This window comes from Dendronephthya gigantea, unplaced genomic scaffold, assembly GCF_004324835.1.
Source record: "Dendronephthya gigantea isolate DGI-Jeju-01 unplaced genomic scaffold, DenGig_1.0 000019F, whole genome shotgun sequence".
Classification (NCBI taxonomy): Eukaryota; Metazoa; Cnidaria; class Anthozoa; order Malacalcyonacea; family Nephtheidae; genus Dendronephthya; species Dendronephthya gigantea.
The window spans coordinates 355042-367125 of NW_021163029.1; the positions used below are offsets into that span (position 1 = coordinate 355042).

The 12084-nt window shown below is 35.8% G+C and overlaps 2 protein-coding genes across 2 annotated transcripts; both read left to right on the forward strand.

Moving 5' to 3' along the window:
* The first annotated feature begins 451 nt into the window (after positions 1-451).
* Positions 452-8358, forward strand: LOC114521023 (ABC transporter F family member 4-like). Its single transcript, XM_028541413.1, has 2 exons — positions 452-560; positions 6939-8358. Exon 2 carries the CDS (start codon positions 6976-6978, stop codon positions 8356-8358), a length of 1383 nt encoding a protein of 460 aa, XP_028397214.1. The 5' UTR covers positions 452-560; positions 6939-6975.
* On the forward strand, positions 8359-10654 carry LOC114521024 (cylicin-2-like). The gene has a single exon (XM_028541414.1). The coding sequence runs from the start codon at positions 8645-8647 to the stop codon at positions 10652-10654; it is 2010 nt and encodes a 669-aa protein (XP_028397215.1). The 5' UTR covers positions 8359-8644.
* The last annotated feature ends 1430 nt before the right edge of the window (positions 10655-12084 follow it).

A 12084-nucleotide genomic window follows, 5' to 3' on the forward strand; every position in this document is an offset into this window, starting at 1 on the left:
AGGGGCTAAAACAGCGAGTTCTCGCGATATGGCTAATTTCCATACTTATTTGTCAAAATGAAAAACTCTTTTTCATGCATGATGCATGTGTCGAAGAAGGATGTTCTGCATCTTTGCACATAGCTTGTGAAAAACAGGAAATCCATCTCATTTAAGGTGGTTCTAAATTTAAAACGATAATATTGTGACGTAATTATCGAAAAGGTCTATTATTATTTCTCTCAAAACTTTATCCATTCCTTCCCACAGTTGAATCTCTCTACAAGATTAACAAGAATAATTTATAATTGACTGAAAAGCGACTATTCTGCACAAAAAATAGAAATACTCAATGAGGAAATGATAGGGGGTGAACGATTTAGCTTCTGAGTTCTGATTGGTTGAATGGAGGATTTGTAACTGCGGGCTCCTGAAACATGTCGCAAATATAAATAGCACGTGTAAAGAAAGGTAGAAGAATTTCGGTTTGTTACTCGTTTGTAAGAGTCTGTATATTCCTGGTTTGATCGAAAATTAAGAACGAACTTGAGAAGCTGTACGGCGAAGACAAGAATTGGAAGGTAATTTACTTTTTGAGTTGTTATGATAAATTCTTTGCCACCACATATTCAGAAATAATGATCATGATCTGTCATCAGCGTTTGGCCGTTTGCCATTCAGGGCCTCCAGGCTGACTCCGCTTCCAGACTATGAAGCATGTCCAATGATAATTTAAATTTGTGGGAGTCGATTCGTAGATCATGAACGTATTCGTAGCCACCCAATGAAAAAAAGTGAAGAATTTTGAGTGGCCCCCTACTTTATGATAATTGAGGATGAAATGTACCACAGCAATATGTTAAATACATTTACATACTTTATCCCGGATAGTCCTCAGCACATAAAGTAATCTCTTTATAGTGATTAGTTCCACTGCTTTCAGCAGTTCAAAACTATATCAGCATACTTTCCCACTGGGAGAATAAGAGATAACATTACTGCCATTTTTGCTCATGAAAGTGTATAGATCTATTAAATACTCCATGCACCATAGAGCCTGTTTCAAAGAGACCCTACCATGTACTTCTGATTAGACAGACCTGAAGTTGTTAGCCTCATTTATATTTTTATTTATCTGTTAGATTAATTTGCTAACCTATTCTTTCATTTACACTCAAATACTAGTAAATTGCTACATTAGATAGAGCAAATTAATACATTTACATTATTAGAGCATTATTATTATTAAAAATTATATGCATTATTGCATTGTTATTGCAACAGTGCCACCGTGTCAATTAGTCTACTTTTGAATTCAGTTTGTTACCTTTCCTCAAGCTCTATATTTCACTCTTTAACTTTTAAAACTTCATGCATTTCCTGCTTGGTACAATTATCATGTAATCAAATGCAATGGTACCGTAGTTAACCTTAGAGGTATTAACATGTAAATATGCTGCATAGGAGTAAGCATATGACACAAAATTTTGTATGTTTGCTGTACTAAACACAAGCAACACTATTGCCAGCCCTTGACATTTTGCTGTCAATTGTTTGTCCCAGGTTGGGTGGTGTCTTCATTATTATTATTTTATTATTATTTGTTATTATTATTATATCTACAGTTTTAGCCTGTAAAGCACATTTGATCATATCAATGCATGATTGCATGTTAAATTGCTCTATATAAATAATAATAAATTATCTTATTATTATTGTTCATATGGTTATTTTTTTGTAGAAATTTTAAGTACAAAATATGCCTTTTCCTTCATTTTTGGGTGGAAAATATTTCACAGTAGTATGATATGTGGCATTACTATTTACTAGGACTATAAAATAGAAAACTTTATTTGAGACAATAGTTTATTTTATTTAGTATTCTGCCCCCCTGCAAACCTGCAGCAGCGGCCTTTTGCCCTGCACCCCTCTATCTGGGCAACCCTAAGACCTGAGTGTATTTCTGCTTTTCAAGAGAACAAACAAAGTTGTTTTCCTTATTTAACAGCATGGCAGGCAACAATGATAGCATAATCCCCTTCTATATATGTTATACATTTTATATATTTACATTTACATTCACAATGGCATAGCCAGCCCGACGATTTAGTCATGCTATGCAAATTTTATGTTATTATCATTATTCATTTCTTTAGAAATTCATTGCTTTCACAGTCAATGAACACCAAAATATTAGCATAGCATGACTAAATTGTCGGGCTGGCTATGCCACTGTACATTCAAATTGTCCAATATTTGAACTAAATGACCAGTCGATTTTTTCATGAATGCAGTGGCACATTACTATAATTGTGAAATTGTCGTGAGGGTGCTAAAACTGATATTACCAAGCCTATATTGTGCTAACCTGCTTATCACATACTTGCACAGTTGCACCTTTACCTGTAATCCAGGAATAAAAATAGCACATAAATTACATTCATTATTCAGAAGAAAATTGACTTTGATCAGTACTACGAAATGGATCTCTAACAATGCTCAACTAACATGTCAAATGAAAATGTTGAAACAACTGTTTATCATCTCCATTCACACAATCATTGCTTATTGTACGTGACAATTCGTTGTGTTTGCTATCATTTTCGTGATTGCGTTCATATTTCTACTGAAATTTATATACAAACTGCGTGTGGGACTAAGATCAGTTGAGGTACAACATATGTGATATTGTTTAATCCATTCGAATGTTTCTGGAGGGCAATTGCCCCCCGCCAGTATTCCTGCATTGTTGAAGGTTTTTTTGAGAAAACGAAGGCAGAATTTTGAGGCATTTTTAAGACCCAATCTGGAACGTTGCAAAAAATACAACATCAGTCCTCCGGCAAGAATCAAACCTACCCAATACCTTTAATGCATCGTATTGCATTTGAATTTATTGTATCAAAGCGTTTTCAATGGTCTTAAATGCTATCTAATTATTTTTTCACGGCACAACGATTCTTAGATATGAAAGCTTATGATCATATTTTTTCTACAACCCGTTTTGTTTCTATGAATACTATGATTAGTTGTATCATGAAAACCGCATAAAGCTTTTCTTATGTATTTTACTCGTTAAAATAGATAAATGCTACCAGCTCTGAAACGTGACTGCTCGAATAAAAAATGAGAATGAAAATATATTATCTAGACATTATACGTTATCTAGACATACCCAAAAAAGAGATTTACACATTTCGTTTAACACTATTTTTAACAACCAATTTTGAGCACAACATTTAGGTCCTGTTAAATCGGCGTCGCGCTGTTCATGCATGGCAAAATACTATGCATGGATAACGTTGAGTAGCAGCAAAGAAGAATACAAATCAGCTAGCGGACGTCGTGGGCTCATATCCGCGGCAGATGCAAATTCGACACCCGTTGCATTGCTGTGAGCACTAAGCCACGGAGCGAGCTGCCAAGAGACAGCGTGAGATTCCTGCATGATCAAAAAATAAGTGAACTGTAGACAATGTACAGTACCGTTGCCCGTATTTCGTGCTGTTGTTTTTGCAGACGGATAAAGAAACTAGAAAACCCTTTGTTCAGTTTCAAGTGGTATGAAGGCAATTATTACAAACTGTTAACTCAATGCGTTCCCAACTAATCCTGTGAGTCGTACTTCTCTGAAATTAAACAGTCAAGAACGTTAGTAGTAAAGTGATGACTCGCTTTAATAAAGCGTGGAGATAAAGACAGAATTGTTATAAAATCGTTTTGAAAGTTATTGAGGTCAGCCTAAAGGGTCCGATCATTAAATGAGGAGAGGGGGGGGAGGGGTACAAAAAAATCCTGGGTACGAGGTTGAGGGGATAAGGGAGAAACTCCAATATTTTGCAAATGAGCAAAATCCCTTGCAATACATCTATATTTTAGGAAACCTTTGGTCATTTGAAAATTTACCTTATTTGCAAGCTTTTTCCCACTGTTTTCTACGTTCTCCGCGCTCATATTTTTGCCTATCAACGCCCAAAAAAGAAAACCAGTTTGCTGTATTTGATCGATGATATATTTTGTTATTTATGAAACTAATGTAAATTTTTTTGGCATGTTTAGTTATTAAAAAACTATATAGCTCTGACATAAATTTCAAACTAAAATAAATATATTTCAAGAGATATTAAGGTGGTTTTATACCAAACAAGACGCCTGTTCTGGCGTTAACTCCGGCGTGCCGCGCACGTGGCAGTCTTCAATGTAAAGCTTCTGAACATAAACAATACAGTTCATATTCATTTAGATGCCTTGCCAACCTAAATGTTATTCGATCGCGAAATTCAGAAGCACATCGTACTTTAAAAAGTATAGAAGTTTAATTGTTCAAAAATGTAAATAAACCGCATGATACGTTCACTTTGTCTTACACTTTGCCTTTGGAATTCGCGCTTATATAGTTATATTAAATCTTCAATCCTGTGCAAACTGCGACGTGTTAACGCGCCCATACACGCCCAAATCTTGTTAAACGGCGAAATAGCAGCGATATTATTAAAATAGGACCAGAATCTACATGTTACCCCAATTAAATCTAAACTTATATTAATCGAACAGCATCAAAAGAAGGGTTTATTTGTTCCACTCGGGAAAATTGTGACGACGCAAAATAAAACAAAAACAAAAGAAAGCCGAGTAAAAATCACGATTTATCCAGTTTTAAAAATTTCAAGGGATGCAAACTTAAACGTCTTCCTATTCCATCGTGAATATTTTTTCTCAAAAAATATGTGAAGAACGAAAAAATGAAACGATAATTTTTTTAATTATGGTTTTACTTATTAGATGGGCTTATTCCATTGTTTCATTGTTCTATTGTATTGTTCTCTATAATTTATAAATATATGCAAAACATTTTTCGTCCCCTTTTAGCAAACTAAAATTCCCATTCCCCTTATTTTCGTGCGCAATAATTCAAAAAGTAATAAAGCTAACTTAATAAAATTTTCATGGTTGACTTTCAAGACAATTAAGTCTATGTAAGTAAAATAGCGACTGTTTATTTTAAATAGATCGTAGAAATTTTATATTTATAGCCTGCGAAACGTTTAATACTTGAAAAGTTTATTTATTCTAGGTTCAGCTCCGAGGCAAAAATATTTACAACCAAGCGAAACCAATTCTGTTGTTCTAGCGTTAGTTATCGAGTTTATCAACCTAGTTAGTTATCGTGTTTATCAACCTAGTTAGTTATCGTGTTTATCAACCTAGTTAGTTATCGTGTTTATCAACCTAGTTAGTTATCGTGTTTATCAACCTAGTTAGTTATCGTGTTTATCAACCTAGTTAGTTATCGTGTTTATCAACCTAGTTATAGTTATCGTGTTTATCAAGCTAGTTAGTTATCGTGTTTATCAACCTAGTTATAGTTATCGTGTTTATCAAGCTAGTTAGTTATCGTGTTTATAAAAATCGTTTATTTTCCACCATTGGGTGTGTCTGATTTGCAGATTCGTACAAATCTTTTTTCACTGAGAGCAACTTCGCTTACAATATGGCATAAAAAGATTTTTATATTTTTTGAACTTAGGGGAAAACAATTTTTTAGTATAAGACCAACGTAAGTTGTTTCCACCGAGAAATGGATTTCTATAATTTAACAACTAATCTGGATGCAGTATGGCTGATCAGAAATAAGTCATTTAATGAAGGGTGAAGCATGATTAACGTATATGGGACAATGGTTTATTATACCAAACTAAATACACTATGAACATGTCTTTTATTAATCAGAGGTTATTGCCAAAAATCTTCATTAGAATACGCAGGTCTCTCAAAGCGGTCTTTCTCGGCTTGTCTTCCCTATATCCACTCATCAACTATATATATTTAATAATGATAGTGAGTGTGGTTAACTTTATTATAATGTGGCTGATGAATATAGACAAATGAACAATTTTATTTAATTTTTGTGTTGACTTACTACTTTTTATGTTAAATATAAGAAACTAAAATTTATATCAATTCTGGTGATGGAGTATCTTATACATCTTCTTGGTGGTTTCTATACTAGTATATTATAGCAACTCTAATCATAGCAATATGAGAATACCTATTTTGGTTGCCCGTGTAACGACAAACCATCTAGTTGGTGAAAACCTGGTGCCCCTTTTTGTAATTGTTACACAATGCAATATACCAAGAATTTATCTTGTTTATATATCTCAAGAATTTATCTAGCAAAGTTTATGCTGTATACATGTGCCATGGTCGTATAGACTATAACAATTTGGTTCTGTTCGGTGATCGTTTTGTGCAGTTTTTGATGTGATTATTACATATCAAAGTCTTAGCCTATTTATTTATATAATTGAATGAAAACACGAGTCCGCTGTCTATTATTTAACTAATGCCAAAGTATAGTCTTTTACCTACAGTGTTTATACAGTCAACTTTAAATACATTAATTCAACAATTAAAACAAAACAAAAAGAACATATCCTATCATTAAACAATTTAGGGAAAATGTTTCGACTGTAAAAGAATGGACCACTTGCGTAATAGACCAACTTTTGATTAAGGAGACAAAAGGAAATTTTCGAAAAAAACATACTAAACTTAGTAAAAGTGCCAAGTTTGTCTGCGAAATATTGTGAAGTACCGAAGATTTAGCCAAGCGAATTTGGCAAATTTTGTATACTTTTGTATCATAGTCGGAAGAGTGTAATTACACACTTCCGCCCGTAGTATACAAAGTATACAAAAATTGCCTACTTCACATGGCTATATCTTGCGTACTACTTCCGTATGCTCTTTTTACCTGTAGTAATTTCTCCCTTCTTGTTACATAATTGATAAGCTGGTCTGGGTCCATTGCAATTCGACTATATAACTGCAAACGTTGATTTTATTACTGTGGCTGTCTTAGAAGTACCATACCATACATTGAATTTAAAACTATATATAAAACTAAAATATTTATTTCATCTATTTTTTCATTTTATTCTGTTATCTTTTTACAGGAAGGGACGAAAGATTAAACCTTCACTAAAAGCGGAAATGGATCAAAATGTGAAAGAATTAGGTAAAAATATTTCAGTAGAATTAGATGATAAACTTACGGAAGAAAAGAAAAGCCAAGAAGAAAGCAAATTATCCCTTACAGAAGTGGTGCATAACGAAGTTGTCTGCAACGATATGCCAAGTTCTGGCTTAGAAAAGAAATCAGATAAACATGAGAAAACAGAAGAAAAACCAGAAATGGATATACAATTAGACAACTTAAATGCCAAGGAAAAAAGCGATCAAGTCATAACGAGCAACGCGAAGAGCCTCGGACATACAGATAAGAAAGACAAAAAAGAGATACCAGAAATAGACTTACTATCAGAGGTCTTAGAGCAGATGTCTGGAGGTAAAAAGGGCAAGGAAGATAAAGATAAAAATCGAATTGTGATGATCAAGGATACACCTGCTGATGGTTTTGATCATCGTATTAAGGAGTCTGGCGGTCACAGGAAAAGAAAAAAAGCAAAGAAGCAAGAGGATAAGAAAGATGAACAACAAGAAGATAAGAAGAATGAACAACAAGAAGGAGAAATAGCCGTTAAAGGAAGTATACATGAAATACAGACTGGCGGGGAAGTTGTCTGTATCGATGTGCCAACATGTGGGCCAGAGAAAGGGCCAGTTAAGCATAAGAAAGCAAAAAAACTAAAGAAACAAAAACCTGAAGTTGATATGGCAATAGAAAACATAAAACAAGTCTCTGTGGGTGAACAAGGCGATGCAAGTGAAAATAACGATCAAGTTACAACGAATGAGGATACATCCACGAAGTCCGTTGATCTTACTAAGGAGGCCGGTCATCACAAGAAAGGGAAAAAGGCAAAGAAGCAGAAAGACGAGAAAAAGGAAAAACAGGAAAGAGAATTATCAACTGACAAAATTGAAGATACGACAAATACTGCAGATGAGACGGTCAGCAACGATATACCAAGAACACGTAACTTAGAAGAGAAGTCATTTACGCATAAGAAAAAAGAAAAACAGAAATCAGAATTGGACGTACCTTTAGAACGCGTTGAGGGAATGTATGGCGGTGAAAAAGGCGAGGCAAATGTTGTTGATCAGGTTACAATGAACAAGGATGCGACCTTTGATATTAATGTGGAGTCTGGTCATCAAAAGAAAAGAAAAAAGGCAAAGAAGAAGAAAGACGAGAAAAAGGACAAACAGGAAGGAGAATTATCGACTGACAAAATTGAAGATACGACAAATACTGCAGATGAGACGGTCAGCAACGATATACCAACAACATGTAACTTAGAAGAGGAGTCATTTACGCATAAGAAAGAAGAAAAACAGAAATCAGAATTAGACGTACCTTTAAACGCGTTGAGGGAATGTCTGGCGGTGAAAAAGCGAGGCAAATGTTGTTGATCAGGTTACAACGAACAAGGATGCGACCTTTGATATTAATGTGGAGTCTGGTCATCAAAAGAAAAGAAAAAAGACAAAGAAGAAGAAAGACGAGAAAAAGGACAAACAGGAAGGAGAATTATCGACTGACAAAATTGAAGATACGACAAATACTGCAGATGAGACGGTCAGCAACGATATACCAACAACACCAACAACATGTAACTTAGAAGAGGAGTCATTTACGCATAAGAAAGAAGAAAAACAGAAATCAGAATTGGACGTACCTTTAGAACGCGTTGAGGGAATGTCTGGCGGTGAAAAAGGCGAGGCAAATGTTGTTGATCAGGTTACAACGAACAAGGATGCGACCTTTGATATTAATGTGAAGTCTGGTCATCAAAAGAAAAGAAAAAAGGCAAAGAAGAAGAAAGACGAGAAAAAGGACAAACAAGAAGGAGAATTATCGACTGACAAAATTGAAGATACGACAAATACTGCACATGAAACGGTCTGCAACGATATACCAACAACATGTAACTTAGAAGAGAAGTCATTTACGCATAAGAAAGCAGAAAAAAAACAGAAACTAGGAGGGGACACACAGTTAGAAGCCGTAGAGCGAATATCTGGGAGCGAAAAAGGCGAGGCAAGTGATGTTGATCGTACCAAAGCGAATAAAGATGCATCTGGCGATCACAGGAAAAGAAAAAAATCAAGAAAACCAGAAAAGGAAAACGGCCAACAAGGAGAAATATCCGTTAAAGAAATTTTATATGAAACTGGGGCTGCAGGGAGGGTGATCTGCAACGATATGCCATCATGTGAATTAGATGAAGGATCAGTTAAGAATAAGGAGAAGATAAAACAAAAGAAACAGAAATCTGAAGCCGATACGCCATTAGAAAACGTGGATCAAATGCCTGACGGTGAAAAAGATGGTGCCATTGAGAAAAGAAACGAAGTTAAATCGAACAAAGATACATCAGCAGAGACTTTTGATCTTAATGAGAGTCATCATAAGAAAAGGAAAAAGGCAAAGAAGCAGAAAAAAGAGAAGAGAGACCAGCGGGAAGGAGAATCCACCCTTGAGAAAATTGGAAATACAACATATACTGAAGAGGGAAATGTCAGCAACGATGTACCACCATGCACCTTAGAAAAGGAGTCACTTAAGAATACCAAAAATACAAGTCAGATGCTTGAAGGAGACAAAAGTAGACCGTTAAAAGTCACAAAGCTGGTGTCTAGTGGTGAAAAAGGCGAGGCGAGTGCAGACATAACGTTAGAAGTCGCAAATCGAACGTCTGGCGTGGGATATGATGGAGATGAAGGCGATGATCAAGTTACAGCGACCAAGGATACATCGATGAAGAGCTTAAATCGTATAGAGGGGTCTGACAGTCACAAGAAAAGAAAGAAAGAAAAAAAGCAGGAAGAGAAGAAAGAACAGAAAGGAGAAATATCCGGTAAAGAAGTTCTACATGCGATAGTGACTCCAAGTGAAATGGCCTGCAGCGATATAACACCGTGTGATTTAGACGAAAAGTCGATTAAGCATAAGAAAAAGAAAAAACAAAAGAGTCGGAAATCTGAAGTGGATCTGCCATTAGACAACGTAGATCCAGTATCTGCAGGTAAAAAGGGTGATGCAAGTGAAAATAACGATCAAGTTAAAACGAATAAGGATACGTCTACAAAGACCTTCGATCTTCCCGATGAGGCCGATAAGAAAAGGAAAAAGGAGAAGAAGCAAACGGACGAGAAAAGGGAGAAGCTGGAAGGAAATTTGTCGACTGACGGTGAAAAGAAATCTCCCTCATCAGAAGAGGTAAAAGTGAAAAGTGAAGGTGATGAAATGTCCCCTAGCATTCTTGCCTCTATTCATGATTCGGCTAGTGGACAAAAAACAAAAAAGATGAAGAAACGAAAATGTGAAAGTGATATATTGCTTGAAGAAACTGAAAATCATGCTCAAAGCGAGGAGAGTCATGAGAAAAAGAAGAAAAGAAAAAAAACGAAACACAAAGATTCCCTTTCAGAAACCGTAAAGGGAAAAGTCGAAGGCAAAGAAGAAGACGATAGAGATGCACAGTGTGGTGTAACTGAGGAGTCGGGTAGTAAAGGGAAAACAGGAAGAGTTGAAAAACGGAAGCCAGAAACTGAATTATTGCCTGAAAAATTAGTAGAAGAAACTGAGGGCAAGTGTAGGCAAGCCAGTACTAATGTCGATGTTGATATTGTTAATAGAGATCTGATCGGTAAAACCAGCAATGCCGGGGCTCCGATCGCTGCGATAAACACCTCCGGGTGGTAGTGGTGTCACTGTTAGTGATAACAAGAAAAAGAAAAAGCACAAGAAAAACAAACGTGAAATTGATGCGAGTCGTGTTATCACTGAAGAAGGGGAGAAAAGCAAAAAACAGTCGCATGAAAACCCTCAGGACCAAATTCCCATTGAACAAAGCAAAGTTAACGTGGATTTAAAAGATGGAATGGCCACTGCTGTTTCTGCTAGTTGTGAGTTCTCTGAGCAAACTGATAGTCACGAAAAAGACAAAAAGACGAAGAAACGGAAGCATTCAGGCGAAGTTATTTCTAAAAATACTGAAGAAAAAACTGAAATGAGTGACAGTCAATGGGCAACTGCTGAGTTTTCCAATGTTGAACGAAGGAAAAATTTCTTCGTCTAATGGGAGCTTTCAAGCCGTCGTCAAAAGAACAAAAAACAACCTATTCAACCAAGGCGATGAACGAGCAACAACAAAAAGCATTTGTTTCTTCTCTGGACGAACAGTTTTCAAGTGCTCTACAAAGGAGAAAAGATAAAGGTGTTGGTTTAGGCTACCATTGAAGAAAAGACTCGTTTATTTTGGTTTTGACAGACAAGTGGGACAAGTGTTGACTAGGGATGTGGATTTTGTTGTTTAGGTTTTATGCACTCTTAGGCCCTGTTTACACTATACCGGATTGCTTCCAGGGTGGGTCACATTTTGTAGCTGTTAAAAGGCAGTGAAAAATTTTAATTTTTCAGAGAAGTATTTACTTCTCACCATTGCCCTTTAAAGGCAAACGAAGATATCTGACAAGCGAATCCTGTACAGTGTAAACGAGGCCTTAGAAATTTGTAATGTAAATTTTGGTCAGAGGAGAATGCGTATTGATAAAAGTTACATAGCGCCGTCGCTTTTGCGTTTGTTTACCCCTCGTTGACTTTGAATCAGGCTTCCAGAAAGTTTTAAAGGATTGACCGTTATATTCACTTTTCGGTGCGTCCTTACAACACGCCCTAATTTGCATTCTCGTTTGACCAGAGCTTAACACTACCGAGTTCCGTTTTTAAAATTACGCGATCAGCCCTAAAATAGTTGAGCTGAAGTATTTTTATGTGATTTGAAAGAAATCCCGTAAGGTATAGCAAAGCATCCTGCATATATCCCTTGAATGTTGGCTTAACTGTGCGCCAAAGCCATGCCATGCTATCCAAAAAAGTAATTTGCGTAAACATTGAAGTAGACTTACTAGGCTAGCTACTTTTCTTCGCTTGACGCGTAATTTGAAAACGGAAGGTTGTTACGCGCAAATTTCTAAATGCTAAATTGACGTTAAATATATGTTATGTTAGGGTTTTGATATTCACGGTTGCATGTTAACCATTACGGGTTACTTTGGGTTGGTGATTTTTGATGACGTTGATAAATAAACATTTGATGATAAACATTTATCAAGAACTTCAATTCTTGGGAT